The sequence below is a fragment of the Dioscorea cayenensis genome, chromosome 9 (genome assembly GCF_009730915.1).
Source record: "Dioscorea cayenensis subsp. rotundata cultivar TDr96_F1 chromosome 9, TDr96_F1_v2_PseudoChromosome.rev07_lg8_w22 25.fasta, whole genome shotgun sequence".
NCBI classification, from domain to species: domain Eukaryota; kingdom Viridiplantae; phylum Streptophyta; class Magnoliopsida; order Dioscoreales; family Dioscoreaceae; genus Dioscorea; species Dioscorea cayenensis.
Window position 1 is genome coordinate 26,353,467 of NC_052479.1, and position 16,600 is coordinate 26,370,066.

At 35.4% G+C, this 16,600-nt stretch overlaps 1 protein-coding gene across 1 annotated transcript; it reads right to left on the reverse strand.

Annotated features, from left to right (window-relative positions):
* Nucleotides 1-1,394: 1,394 nt before the first annotated feature.
* LOC120268615 (proteasome adapter and scaffold protein ECM29-like) lies at nt 1,395-16,484 on the reverse strand. Its single transcript, XM_039275937.1, is given in 17 exon segments — nt 1,395-1,469; nt 1,471-1,657; nt 2,760-2,944; nt 3,105-3,203; nt 4,869-5,132; nt 5,218-5,394; nt 7,455-7,748; nt 7,831-7,998; nt 8,446-8,787; nt 8,894-8,929; nt 8,931-9,070; nt 9,206-9,348; nt 9,716-9,766; nt 9,968-10,045; nt 10,139-10,221; nt 10,417-10,798; nt 16,473-16,484. Coding segments are annotated over 16 exon segments (2,700 nt in total). The 5' UTR covers nt 10,795-10,798; nt 16,473-16,484.
* Between the last annotated feature and the right edge of the window lie 116 nt (nt 16,485-16,600).

Genomic DNA, 16,600 nt, shown 5'->3' on the forward strand with positions numbered 1-16,600 from the left:
AACTACTACGACACTTCCATGATTATATGAGGATGAACATTATTGGAAACACCATACTTGGATGCAGATCTCTCAAGATCTCTATTACCTAGAAACTCCGACAAAATGTACAACAATATATCAAGGAGTGTGTCGTTTGCCAGCAAATGAAGTATGACTTCTGAAAGCCCAGTGGTTAGTTCAACCATTGCCAATCCCCAAACACATTTGGGAGGATGATTCCATGCACTTCAGACTCCCAAATTTAAAAGGCTACATAATCATTCTAGTTGCCATTGATAGCTTAAGCAAATATGCTCAGTTAACCTTATACTTATGGGTTGTAACTGAAGTGTTTATTGACAATGTTATGAATTTGCATGGCATGCCTCACGCCAGTATGAGCAGTCGAGTTACTAGCCATTTTTGGAAAGAATTATTCATGCCGCAGAGAATAAAGGTAGCTACTGATTCAGCCTAGCATCCACAGACAGGAAGATTGAGATGTGACTAATCAGACTGAAACAAAAATCCATGTCTCCAAAAAGATTAGAGCAAGAACATTATTTGGGCATTAGATGTTAGTGGGATGGGTTGCTGAGGCTGCATGCCAATGGAGCTACTAATTAAGGCAATAATTCATCCAATTTTTCATGTCAAAAAAAAAATATATATATATATATATATATATAGGAGATTCTAGCTTGATATTCTTCCTAATTTGCCTAAACAATATGCAAACAATAAAGTGTTGATCTCACCCGCAAAAGTGATGCATTATAGGAACATCAGGAGAGCATTAAGAGAGGAAATAAAAAAATGGGCGGTGTTAATTCTGTGACAGGAATTACTAATTGGTGATGCTACCTAGAAAGATTTTGAGACCGTTAATCTCCAGTTTTCAAATCTCACTCTTAAGGACAATAGTCCGCTTGAAGGAGGGAATGTTGAATGTGTTTAAAGGTCTAGAAAAGGACTTAAATATGACAAGAAATTATAATATGACGAGTTATATCATAATTAGAGGAATGAAAAAAAATCATATCTTAGCTGATATCCTAATTGCATAAGATTGCATTAGGCTATGTTGAGCTTCAGCAATGCTAAGAAACTATAATCACAAGAAAAAAAATCTCATCCTATCTATCTTGATGCAATTCATCCAAACTGACTCAATCTAGTGGAATTATTATCTGATACAATATATCAACAAATTAAAACCTTGAAAGTATAGTTGTTTACTTTGTAAAACATCATGGATGTGATTTAGAGGCTTTAAATGAATGCATAAAACATAGCAACAAGAGGAATAGACAGATGAAAGATGCTAAGACAAACCTTGAAACAAAGGTAACAGGAACAATGACAGCATGGTACCCACTCACTGATATCAGTTGCAAAATTTGAGTAGTTTCTCAAAAAAGAATTGCACAAGATATCTGAGCCGTTCTTTCACCCAAATGCAAAGCAGCAGTGTCTTCAATCAACTTTTTGTGCTTGAGATGGCCCTGCATACTTCAAAACCATGGCACAAGCAGCTGCAAAGGCTCGCTTTGCAGCTTTGCTCTTTTCCTCAAGAACAGCAGCTAATAGGAGCTTCAATAATGTACTGGTAAATGGTTTGATGTCTGTTGTGACTTTCTGAACCAATAAGGTAATGAAGCTAGCAACACCTACCCTATAATGGGAAAATATTACGAGAAGAAATCCAAGAAACTTGTTGAAATGAGAGCAATTGGATAAAGATGCTTTAATGACAAGTGATGTGTTACCATAAATAAAACCACAAGATCCCAATTCAATATAGGAAACAACAAAAAAAAATTAAAAAATAAATAAATAAATAGAACACAGATTTCAAGAAATTACTTGTCACAAACATAAACTTCACAAATTTCTTCAAAAGAAGAACCATGTGCAAGTAAGGATAACTATTAGTTATTTGGGTGAAAACTAATAAATGCATAACCAACAAGCTAGAAAAAGAGAATGAAATATTTGTTTCACATTACTAATGGACAAAAGTAGTTGAGACATGTTAACAAGAGTTTTCTTAAAAAAAGGCAAAGTCCTAACTTTTCCTGTATTGCAACTATTTGATATAACTAATAGCCCCACATCAATTAATTCAGAATTATTGGTATGACTATTAAAGTTTAGACCTCATCCTATCACCTTAAAGGTTTTCAATGGAATGAACAAATTTAAAATGTCTATGCTCAGCATCTAACTTGGTATTGAACCCAGTATTTTTAGTTTGCATGTAATGTGACCGGCTCAAAGGCTAGCATGTTTCAAGTACATAACTATGTAGTCCCATATTGGCTGATTTAGTAATTACTGATATGGCCATAAAATCTAAGTCTCAGATATTATTAGCCTAAACTTTTAGTCCGGATCAAATCCATTTAAGATGTGTTTGACTTGCATCTAATCGTAACTATCAAAATTATTTGAGATGCTGTATATCTGACAGCACATATTTGGATCAGACCTGGTTGCCATTGTTCTGGATCTGGCTATGAGACACGTAGATACACATGCATCTCATGAATTGATCTAAAATGCAATTTCACTTATCTGGATCAAATGCCTAAAATGGCTCATGAGCATTTGTCCATTATGATGGAATATGATTCAGTTATCTTCAATATAAACACTAAGGCCAGTGGAAGTGTAAGATCAAGATAATCAAAATAAGGTCAACTCTCAAAACATGCGTAGCGAGCTAAGAACATTAACTCTACAGTAGCATTCCATCAAGTAGAATAGAAACATACCTAGTATTGAGGCCAACTCCAGACCGAACCAATTGAGTCAATCGAGGAACTAAAAGGTCCAATGATTCTTTATCAACAACTTTTAAACAAAGGTCAAGAGTTTCCCACATAGTTGAATCTTTAGCAATGGCTATTCTCAAATTATCAAGTTTTTCTGCCCGAATTCCAGCATTTTCTGCATGCAGCTACCCTTGCATTCAAACAGGAGGAATTTAGAAACAGAAAAGCAGATTTATAGAGGACATGACAAGGCAAAGAGATGCCTATCATGCAAAATCAACAATCTTAAGTCTTTAGCATAAGGAAGATGTCAGAATGAAACTCAATAGTAAAGAATGAAAAAACCTCAACATAATTGAAACTTTGATCCTCCAAACTTGACAAGCATTCCAGCATGCAGCAGACCAGCTCTGGCAAATGTGGTCGAAGTGCAATCCCAGCACCCTAAAAGAAAAATCAAATACTTTATGAATTTTACTAGACCTACCTTAAGGAAATATATTTCACCTCAAGGTTTATGCAATAAAATGTAAAGTTGTGAAACAAAAATCAAAGTATTGAAGAATATATCTAGATATGTGAAAGTGGGATAGACGACATTACATAATCAAAAACATCTTTTTCTAAGTGCATGAAGCTAAATATACACCACATGGCATTTTGCAAGGAACAAGTGGGATAAAGTTGAAACTTGAGAAGCATTGGGTTTGAATATGACCTAGATTAAGTTACAAGGAACATAACCCTTAATATATATATATATATATGAGAGAGAGAGAGAGAGATTAAAAAAGTGGGTGTTCACCATATGCTAAGTTTAAGAACTATACAAAGTAACATTCTGATGAAATGTAAAACACTAGCATAATATGTTAAAGAAATGAGGTAATGATCTAACATGCTAACGACCTCCAACCTCCATGTAAAATGAAATACTCCGTTTCACTTAAATCTAGGATGTGTGACGTACTGTAGAAGACAATTCTTCTATCTTAAATGAGTTCTAAGATAAATCTGTCATAGAATATTATAGATAGGACCAGCTCACCAATTGCATGAAAAATATCATAAATCATTAAGCAACTGGCAAAGTCTTAAATGCATAATTGTAGATGTCCCTTTCTTCTTCACTTAAATTCTTACCCACCTCTTTTCTAGGAAATTAACAATTAAAAATACATAACAGAAATACATCGACATTAAAACAGTCTGAACCAGCAGTACCATTCCATAGTCAATCACTCTTCTGCACATAAATCCAACCTTCTAATTTTCTTCAGTCACTTCATTCTTTTAATCAATTACCTTAGAATTCCTAAAATAATCAATTCAATTTTGTTAGATGCAAACCAAACATATTATATGAGAGCCTGATTCAACCTAAAAGCTTAAGCTGGTAGGATGAAAGACACGGGCTTGTATATTCAAATCTATATTTTCCAAAATAACTAATTTTAGACTATTAGTCACTCTAATACGCCCCTTTATATGTGCTAGTTTATTTTAATTAAAAACATCACAAATAAACCAAACAAACCAAGCTTTGATACCATGTTAGATGCAAACCAAACGTATTATATGGGCCAATTCAACCTAAAAGCTTAATCTGAATTACAAAAATTATACTCTCCAATTAATAATACTTTTGCTTAATCTAAACCGGTACTGAAGCTAGGCGTGCCTCCGAAGTACCAAATGTAACTTCCTATAAGCTAATCAATCAATAAAATATATCTACAAAACAATGTATTGAAAATCTAATCCAAAAGGTCTAACAACTCATCCAGTACTTCCGCAAAAGAAAGGTATTCAACCCAATATGCAGCTTTCTTAAAACTTCAGTCCAAGTCATTACGTGCAATAGGTGCTAGACAGTGCTAACAAATAATCAAACTATAAATAATCTCAAATAGTAGCAGGGTATTCTTGCTTCCAGGATCTAATTTAGGACATGTTTGCAGAAACAATAACTCAAAGAAGATAACATAAACAAAAAATCAGATAGACAAGTGTGATGTACATGAAGCCTATATATAATCAATCCATGAAATTGGTATAGCTAATTCATTTCAGCAAACTTTATATTAAAAGCACTTGAACATGTGTAACCTTTGCAAGCTTCATAACTAAGCCAACGGAAGCCTTCTGGATGCTTGAAACTTTACTCACTATCCCTTCAACAAGTAAGTAGGGCAAAACAATATCCATTGCTTGACTGGCGTCTGACGGAGCAGTAAGTGATACATCACACAACCTAATTGTCAGTGAACTAACTGCACGACATAAACTGTCACCAGAATTCCGTACAGTTTCCTTTACATCATCCATAGCACGAAATGCTGCTGTCCATATCTTTTTCAAATACTTCGAAACCTGAAAAAGAAAAAACAAGAAGAAGATAACAAACTAGAACGATGGCCTTTCAAAGCCCAAAACCAGTGACAATTTTCATCACTACCTGATCAAATTTCCGGCCTTGAATAATGTCTGCAAGGGCAAGACATGAAGCTTCACGTGAACGCCAAAGTCTTGATCCAGATTGCATTAGCAGATCATCAATAATAATATCAAAATGTTCTTCAATTGTCTTTTTCGTGTCTGCAACAATTGACTTCCAAATATGTCCCATAGCATCCTACAGATGAATAGATAGGTGTAATAAAAATGAAAAATGATAGTGACAATTAAAATAGAATTTAGCAGATCAAATAAACATTATGTTGCCCCACAATATTCAATATAAATTAAAAACATCCCAAACTATTTTAAATGGCAGAAGTCCAAGACAAATCCCAGAAAAACTAAAAATTGGCATTAGCCTCCCAAAGCATACACTGAACATGCAAGGTCCTCGATGCATCACTGATAATTCCACTTCAGGATACCAGTAAAGGAGTCTACTGGCCCCAATGCCTGGAAGTAGGGCTGCTGAGCTTAAGTTTCACTGGAGCAATTCCACTTTAGCTTAAGCTCGGCTCAAAAATTAAGTAGGTCGAGTCCGCCTTCACTCAAGTTCAAAGCTCTCAAAAACATTTTTGAGCTCTCTTTGTTATTAATTTCAAAGCTTTTGAGCCCAGCCTCGACTTAGCTCAAAATTAAAATCAAACCGATTTATTTTCAAGAATTCGAATCTAACAAAATTTAGTTCAAAGATAAAACTTCATTTATAGCTTAAATTTTGTTTTTTGAAGGCAAACAATACAAATTATATAATATAATAAGATAACTTGTAGGTTTGCCTCTTATCAATTTGGGATTTGTGGTTTGAGTTGTAACACTTTGAGTACTTTGTAGTTCTAAACTGCTTGCAAAAAGTGTCAAAACAGCTTAACTCCCTTACTTTAAACCTGAATTTACCTTTTTGCCCTTATTTACATTACTTAAACATACACTAATTAAGAACCATTCAAATCTACCTCCAATTATAACTTGAATGATTTTTAAATACTATGCAAATAAATCTTAATCTGAATGGTTCTTATTAATATATGTTTTAGTAATGTAAATAAGGGCAAAAAAGTAAATTCATGTCCATTTTTAAGCCACATCAGCAAGAATTAACGGAATTAAACGTTTTGGCACTTTTTTGCAAACGGTTTAAAGTACTGGGTACTAAAATGATACAACTCAAGCCACAAGCACCGAATTGATAACAAGGCAAACCACAAGATAGTTTAGTAAAATTTCCCCATATAATAATATATTACATAATATTATATATTATAAATATATAAATAATTACGCATTTATATATTTCAGGTTATTAAGCTAACTCGAGCAAGGCTCAATCGAACTAGGGTCAGTCAGGAAATCAATTTTGAGCCCGAAAACCAAGCTCAAGCTAGAGTTTGCAAGCTCACACCCTCAAGCCGAGCTCCAGCTGCTCACAAATAAATCGATCAATTGACAGCCTTACTTATGAGTCCACACCAATCATCCATTTGGACTGAAACTGTAAATCATAAGAGAACTAATGTAGCGCCCAGACTTGCTAACTAAACTTCTTACAATATCTCAAAAATAATAATCACCAGACCTACACTCCTTCCAAGGCCATATAATTAATGTCAATAATTATAGATGAGCGTTCATATTGCCATTTTAACACACTTTCATTTATTACAAGCATGTAACAACATCATATCAGAACTTATATGCAGTTTAAATTTTATATGATCACACAATTAGCATCTTCATCAATTAGGAAATTTACATAAGAATAGTGTTTAACAGTATTTATAGTCATAAATTGAGAAACAGGCCTCCATTTAATATGTTTTACTTGCATCTAACAAGATATCACAACAGACTTGGTTACTCAATTTGTTTGGTTCATTTGCAATATGGCTAGCTAAAAATAAACTAACACGTATCAAAAGGCATATCAGAGTAACTAACAATCCCACATCAGTTAATTTGATAAATATAAATCTGAATACATAAGCTTGGACTCTCATTTCTCAGCTTAAGCGATTAGGCTAAATCAGGCCAAGCTAATATGTTTGGGTTGTATTTAACATCCTGAAGCAGTTTCACATGTGTTGAAGCAACATGACAAAAAGATAAGTCAATGACGAATAGAAGGTAGACAACATAATAGAGATGATAATTTCTAAACGATTAATTTCGAAAAAACAATGGGGCACATCATAGATAATGTTAAGACATAGAAAGCATACTGAGAGTTTTTAATACCTGAACATTCTTATCTGGGTCATATTGGTAACGGACAAGCCTAGGGATCAATAGTTGTAAATGTGGTTGAAGTGCATCTCCCGCATGCTTTGCTATCTTTGAAAATCCAAAAGCTGCCCCTCTCTTCGAATTTAAAGAAGCTTGATAATTAGCTAGATCCATAAATTTATATATCAAGTCAGGTTGACCCATCTCATTAGCTAAGCTGCAAAGCTCTTTATAAGTACTAAGTTTCCCTCCACCAAGAGTTTCACCAATAGACCCTTCTTGAAAAACTTCTGAATCACCCATTAGCTGCAAAGTAAATGCATTGTGAGTACTCTAATCTTGAAGTATTATAGAAATTTTAGAGCACAGTAAAACAATATTTGCACACCTTGATAGCTCTTTTCCTTTTCCCTGAACCAGTTAATGTGCCTACAAGAGCATTTACTAGTTCATGTTTCATAGATGGATCACCAAGTTCATACACAATACTCATGCCTTTTGATGCCAACTCCTGTGTTAGATCATTCTGATCACCAAGAAGATGGGAAAAAGCTTCCTGCCAAATCCACATTAACCAGTAAGCAAAAGTCATTTATTTATATGAAACAGCTTCAATATATACACTCCATGTTTGTTAATCAAAAGCACTTTTTCATGATTAATTACATCAAAAAAAATATTATCCCAAATGATGCCCAGCCAAGGCGAGAAAAAATGGATTTTAGCATGAGGCATGTGCTTCTAAGGTAGTAACATGCATGCCTCATAAAGAATATCATCAGCTATTTAAAGATCAAAATTTGACATATTTCCCATCTGGAAAAGTTAACACATACAAAGCCTTGACTCATATCAACCATCTTCCTATTTACCTCCCTCACCACAATATCATAGTGCATCTAAAATTGCTGAAAAAAATTATGCAAACACAAGATTCTCGAAAGAGATTAAAAGAAAAGAAACATGATATTAAAGGGAAGAAATATGTTATAAGGAGACTAACCTGGATTTCAGGAAGAAGTTGCTGGATTTTGGGATCATACCCGCAATACATGGTGAGTGACAAAAGCCATACAGTACCAGCACAGCGTTCATCTTTCCTGCTGCTGTACAGGAGATCTTCGAATAGTTTCTTTACTATCACTTCTCTAGCCATTACACGTGATTCTTCATTAATGTTACTCTCAAGTGAGCCAGACTTTAATATTGATAAGGCCATGTCACCACTAAGATAATTAGAACTATCAGAGAGGGAGCTATAATTTGATTTGAGCATCAAATCTGCGGTCACAGGCACACCTCCCCATAAGAAGGATATAGCCTCCCCAGCAGCAAAAAGTAAACCCTTCAACCTGAAATTTGAAAACTTTTATAAAGAATTACTGGCATGCTCAACGACAAAAACAAAGTTTTACGAACTTTGATTATACAAATTCGAAATTGAACACAACACCAACCTTTGAACGATATAGGATGAAAACTAGACTGAAGAGCAATGATCAAATTTGTATAAGATGTCTCCTTCACACATATATGCCCCAAAGAAACAAGGATCTTTTGGATTGCTTTGATATCATTACCAGAGAGTATTTTGCGCAAGCTTTCATTTAGAATTGATACAACTCCAACTGCAACATAAAAATTTGCACAATAGTAGTGGTTATTTTAATCTACACACGCGCACACGCACACACAGAGTCAAAGGTTCCTTGAATTATAAAATGTTCTCATGCAAACAAATAAGTCAAAACAAGGTAAGATACCAGAATTTGAATCATGAGGAAGTGCAGGCAAGGCACAGCGAAGACCAATATGTCCGAGTGCCTCCATAGCAGTAGAAGCTAATATAGCACTCTCTGACTCAACAACTTTCACAAGATGTTCAACAATTTGATCCTTTGATGCTCTGAGATCCGCAAAGCACATATGTCAGGAAAATTTGCATTGAAAATGCGTGCTCAAAATGTTGTCAACCAAATGTATTCCTATCTGCATTAAGTCGGTGGTTGAATGAAAATGAAAAATAAACAATATCAATCTCACAAGAATTACACTAAATAGCAAGTACTTATCTCCTGTATAAGGAAAATTAAAGTCAAATATCAAAATTTATTAGCTTCGGCCTAAATAAGATGATTGAAGAATCAATTTTCAATTGGTTGACCATCTCAAAGGTGAGAATCACATCGCGAGTGGTAAGAGTAGTGTCTAGCCGTGCATGTTATTATCGACAATTACTGCCTAGCGACAAGTCAAAGCGACACCCTGTTTACATGAATACAGAAACATCAGATGGATTTTGAATGTTATTTATATACTGGTATCTAAAATAGATGTAACCAAAAGCTTTAAGTTTGACAGCAGTTATGGCCACCAGCTTCTAATTTGAGTTGTAGCATTTGTAGGTCTTAGTCCAAAATGATGCATCGCATCGCTTAAGCACAAACGCGTGCTTGATAGAAAGCATATCTCTGTTCAAATTTTTCTTTGACATATAAAAATTAAAATTGAGGGTTTGGAAACACAGAAGGCTCCTTTCTCCCATCGACTTGCTGTCACATACAAATCCAATGGCACATAAAGTTCCATGATAGTTTTCAAATCTGCAATAATTTCAAAGAAGTCCGACCAAATAAATAAATGAAATATTAGCACACAATGAACAATGTTAACATGTTCCATTGTCTAGCACAAACCTTAGCATTTTAGTTCCAATAATTGAGGAAGCAAGCTCATTTAAAAGGCTGGAAACTTGAGAAATAGAGATAGCAGGAAGATGCTATATTCAAGCAAGCGAGATGCAGATACACTGAGTATCAGAATCAATATGACAATAATAGCTTTTAACCAGAAATTTCCTCTCAGCATAGCGTGCTAGGCTCGAACTGCAAGCAAAACAAATAATTTAAAGGTCAAGCACATAATCCAACTTAAAAGAAAGGAATATAATCTAAAGGCTCAAAGAGAATATGACCTGTGGTAAACGAGAACCAATTTCAACTAACGCCTTTGAGGAAATGCTTTGAAGCTCAGCCGACCCTTCTAATGCCAAAGCATGTTCTAACAACAGGCACATTGTTACAACTGGAGAACCAAATTCATTTATTCCACCCTCAAAATCAACTATGGCGTGGTCATGCTCAAAGCAATTCATCAAAAATCTAATCATGGCAATGTAAGTTTTTGAAGGAAAAAGGAGTTTCTCTTCCCTCAGTTTGGTAGGTTCCAAGATTTGTGGCTGCCTCATGGAAATATAATCTAACATCTGCCCAAGATCAGGGAATTTGACATCTGATTTGCCACCCGGCATCTGATCTTGATCCTTCAGAAGATGAAGACCTTCAAGAGCCATTTCTCAGAAAAATGGGGGATAAAAAGAAAATCTAGATGTGCACGGAAATAAACAGCAAATAGCATCTTTAATAAATAAATAGACAAGAGAAATGCGATTACGGGACAATAGAGAGTACGACAATCAAAAGAAAAATAATTAAACAAAAAGAAAAATATGAAAACAAAACTCGTCATTAGTTTCCCACACACTGGCATAGCACAATCTCAAGCCACCAAAACTAGTAATATATTACTATTGAAGAACATTGTAGACAAAGAAAACACGAAAAAGTTAGAGTATTCACTGCAGACAAATAAGGGAAAGCCATAGTTTCCAAAAGAGCAAAACGAGCTATGTTGTTGATTTGCCAAGTAACCTTGGTGCAAATCCAGATAGAATTGAGAGGAGACTCTAGAGAACCAGACCGCAGTCTCTGCGCGGTACAGTTTAGGGAAATTATAGTTTTAGTGTACTGAGATTATTATCCTGCTAGCATCCTTGTCAGGCACTTTAAGCGGAGAACTAATTACAAAAGCGAATCGATTGCTTTCAACCACTTTGAGTAATTAGTTTACTAAAATCTCAAGGAAATGAGAAGTCCTTTTACTGATGCAATACCTAACTATGTGATGAGAGCTTAACTTGTTATTGATGCATCAAGCCTTCAGCTCAAACCATATGTATAAATGATGACACTGCACCCTTGTCCATATTTTCTCTACCTAGAAGCAACCAAGTTGCAGAGCGTGGAACAGACAGGGAAAACGTACTTGGTGCACTTAGAGCAACTCCAGCTTAGTGACATTGATACAAACTAGTAAAAACATGTCACATCTACAGGCTCTAATTGAAACAATCAGGGCTTCACTGAGTGGGTGCAAACTCAGGTTTACGTGCACAGGCCCAATATATCTGCTGTGTAGAACTATCCTATACTATTTCCAGGCTAGGTCAGGCTCAAGCCTGGATGCAGAGCACAGTAGTGTCAACTTGACCAATTAAGTGTCAGCCTATAGCCACTCAGAACACTGTTTCCAACACATCATCTAGCGAGAAGAATACCCTACTTTTACACCATGTAGTGGGAGACTAGATACCTAGTGAGAGAAAATGAATCGAGATACTTTCATCTGAAGCTCTCTTTGCTAGCAGCTAGGCCCGAAGAGATCAAGATCCGTTGCAGATCCGGTTAAAAACCTACTATGCACAAAAGTGACGTGGCTTTTGCACAAAGCAGGGACCCCTCAGCTTTCGTACCAAAGTTTGTCACAATCTGAGACTGCTGCTGGCTACAGCTTTGGCAGCATGACATGGACCTTCTAGAACCTCAATCAAAGAGTCGGTGAAAAGTAACTAAGTATGGTAGCACCACAAACATTCGATTTCAGCCTCTTTACACCAGTAAAATGTGAGTTGAGTAAGTGGGTACACTCAGACTGCTCCGCCAGAAAATCAAGCTAACACATGGCTCCAATACTTGCATTATCCACAGTAGCGAGTTGTAGAACCATTTCGCACAACTCACATACCCAACTGAAATTTATACATTAGCTGTTTCCAGACAAAATATCTAGTATTTGAAATACTGATTTAAAGCACCGCTCATTACTTTAAAAATCAATCAAATATTATCAAATGTTTCAATGTTTTTAAGTTTAAATATTCCCTAGAGAACCACGTGTCATTGAAAAACTCAATCAAAGTATAATGAAAAACTTTTGATACTATAATGAAACATCATATGTAATGTCGCTAGATCAAAAATTTTGATCTCAAACATGTGCACCAAGTGAATCGGGATTAGCTGGTTAAGTTTACATCACATTTAACTTATATTCCAAATAATGAGAATAAAAAATTAAAAATTAAGTTAAATTTGGTAAGTGTCAAGCTGTGTGAATGAACTGAAAATAGATTGAAAGATCAGGGCTTAAATAGGGTTACCATGATTGCTTTTTAAACCCCTAGACAGGGATAGAACCAATTCCCATTTACAGTTAAAAAAGTTTCCAAAGTTTAGAAATGATTTAGTTTCCTATTAGGAGTGACTTAGCTTTATAAAGTTTCCTCTTGTAAATTAGCATCATATAATACTGTCTGCATCAGTTCAGTTATGAAGTATCTAGTCATTCTCTTTCCACTATCCTACATCTTCATTTGCACTATGAGGTATAAGAGGGTTTGTAGAATTTTTCGGGATTTCTTCTCTGGTAAAGCAGCTTCGCTGCTGCGCATGTTTGAACTCTCTCTGAGTACTACTATTTTCTGGTGCATTCCAACTCCTTAGAATCACTCTTTAAAGAATCCAACACTGAGATTTGGTGCACTTTTGTGGTGGAAAATGAGGTGCCACAAGAGAAATGTTGAAGCTGACTCAAAAAGCCACCGGGGCTAAGAATAAGGAAACCATGGAAGCAAAGACCTCAAGCACACATGGTAAAGTACGCCCAAAACAGAGTGAAAATTCTCAACAGAGTTCAACAGTAAAGAAAATTGAGGAGCCTTTTGAGTCTCTCTTGAGAAGCCTATTGTATCTTGTTCTTTGGCTGCTTTAGGTAAACTTTCGTTTCTTCTTTGAATGAATGTCTCGGACAAAGTACGATTTGGGAAACTTGAAATACTTTCTGAAAATTAAGCCAGCACAGTTCAAGATAGCAAATGTATTATCTCACAAAAAGTATTATGCTTTTAGGATGCACTAGAGGAGGCAGGCATGTTAGATTGCAAACATGTGACAACACCATGGATATAAACATCAACCTTGTTCTCGACAGGGAGAGCCATTGGAAGATCCTAGTCGATATTGAAGATTGGTTGGAAAGCTAAATTATCTCACAATGACATGACCAGATATTTCATCTGCAGTAAATGTGGCTAGCCAGTTTTCTCCAAGATCGCTGCAATGGTTGCTAAGATGTAGTAATCCACTTTCTCAGATATATCAAAAGAACTCCAGGATAAGGTATATTATATGAAGAGAAGGATTATTTACAAATTGTTAGGTGCTTGGCTGCTGATTAGACAGGTTCTCCCTCAGATAAATGACCCATTTCAGCGGATATTGTGCCATGATTGAGGGAATCCAATTCCGAAAAGTAAAAGCAAGATGTAGTCGCCAGATCAAGTTCGTAGCCAATCACGTTATGGCTCTCAAATTGTGAACTTTCTAGGTTACAACGTCGCGCGAGGGTGCAGTGAAGCTAAACAAATAAAAGCTATATGTGACAACAAGCTGCCCTTCATATTGCCCTCAAATCCATTTTTCATAAAAGACATCAAAATGCACAGGTATATTATTAAATCATTGTACAGAAAATTGAATCAAGATCTATTTCCACCAGTTTCATCAATTCAAATGATAGCAAATGTTCTTACTAAATCCCTCAAATACTCCTGAATTGAATACATTTGCAACCAGCTTGGAGCATATGATATGTATGTACCAGCTTGAGGGGGGAGTGTCATGATTGTCATCATGATCCTTGCTTGATTGTGTCTAACTTTCCTGATTTTGTGCCTAATTATGTCCTAATTTAGCTGTTGTAACTGAATAAATTGAGGACCAGCAATTTTGCGTAGAATTAGTAATATTCTAATTTTTAACCTATGTAATCCACATAAATTCCTGATCAAGCTTTCTCCTTGACAAAACCTCTCTTCTTCTTATTTCTTTACACCTTCAAATGTCAAGTTAAAAGAAATATTAAGTTAAGGCCTCAAAATTTAGAGAAGTCACAACTTTCAACTCCAGAAAAATGAAAAAGTATATTAAGAAGCAAACTGAAGAGCTTTGACAAAGACAGCTGTCAAGTCACAATAATCATGAAGTCATAGTCAAACTCTCCTGCTAGCAAGAAAGTTGGAGACAGATCAATATCAAGACCCTTCTGCTACAAAAGCCAAAAATGAGCCAAGATACTTAGAATAAGATGAAAGGACTTTCAAGAACTAATTCTCAGTCTTTATAGGCTTCTCAACTCAGGAAAATAAAATAAACAAAAAAAAAAATTGTGGGCACTTAAAACAAAATATTTGCATTCCATAAAGGAATATTATTCCCTTTCGTTCTGCCCCATTCGGGATTAATCGGCTGTCCTACAATATCACCATACAGTATTTGACATTAAAACCTCTAATATAAGTCATGAACCCATAATCTCTTGAAAATTCTAAACATGATTTGTGATTCAATATCTTTGACTGTTTAAGCCTTAACAAGACTTGGCAAGAATAAAGGACCCCACACACATATATAGACAATCAATGAAGATATAGTGAGCAAAATATAAAAAATAAAGAAAGAAAAAAGCAACAAAGATGGCAAGCTTTTTCATTGGCTTCAAAATTCTTCTTTTGGCAAGCATTTAGAATAAAAGGAAGCATGTCATCTACATTGTTGGCCCTATAATTATGCCAATTCAACATAGGAAGTTTCCCTCAAACGATCTATGTTCAGTTTCCATGATGGGACCCTGATAGGAACAAAGCTTCAATCACTAAAATCAATAACCATAATAAGGATGTCTATATTGCTTAAAGATGTCCGCCTTCCTCCTTTCTCACTCGAAAAACCATCGCGTTTTAAGCAAAAGCAATTGAAATATAGCTTTATGTTGCCATAACACATGACGTAGGAACATGAGAGCACCTACTTACAACCTATAAAAAAGAGTAAATAAAAAGATGGGCAAAAATAAAACTAAAGAAAAGCAAACCCTCAGCATGAGTACATAAGGCAAGCAGCAGCAAGTTTCATGGGTTTATAGATTCCTACCCAGCCTTAAAGATCAACATCCCGATTTTCTTCTGTTCAAGCTGCATCTGAGCTACATCACTAGTGGTGCATTAATCCAGAAGGAAAAGACACCGTTACATTAGACACCAAAAAGACATCACCATTGTTGTACACCTGCCTGACAAAGATGCTGGCTATTAAAACAAGAGCCATTGAACCCAAATCCTCACCAAACAAAACAGTCTTACAACTGAAACTGAACTGACTCTTAAGTCCAACTCAGAGGAAGATAAAATTGCACAACTCAATAGTATATAATCAGTTTATTTGCAAAATGCCATTAGCATCGAGTCTACAAAATGGGGTTCATATTTGCTAAGCCAGATTACTTCAAGTCAACCACCTAAGAATCTTCAAATGCACTGTAAACCAGTAAAAACTTCTTTTTCCGCAACATGTCAGTCTCAAAACCACCTTAGAAGTCAGAGCATAAAAGCATAAAGTCAGTGAGAAATTTTTATTTCTTGATGACAAACTCGTGACAAACCAGGCAAGGCAACACATCTTGCAGTTCTCAGGAATAATAAATCCACACTGGGCATCTCAGTAATAATTAACACATATAACTGGCCCAACATGACAAGGGAACTGATGGAGTCCATAGGGTCCCAAAGCAAAAGCGACAATTTAATATCACTACCCACATCTGTAAGGGTTTAAATGTAAACTAAAAAGTGATGTAAATGATCCCCAAAACCAAGTCCAATAGAACAAGCATTCACAAAATAAACATCTGAACATCTCTCATAGTAAAATTTAATGGTCAGTAGTGATTATCCTATAATAAAAAAGCTGGGCAATGGCAAACATGCCATATTTTGAAAAGAAAACTAGAAAATCGAAGAGACACACACAAAGATGTCTGGCAAGCATTATACACCTAATAAGAACTATAAATCACCTTATATCCAACTTAGGGGTCAGCAGCAACCATGCAATATACGACTGTAATGTTCCAAATCAAACAAAGATGTTGCCCACCTCACAGAGCAAAACCGCACCTCACTTTGTTCCTTTAAGATAAAAACT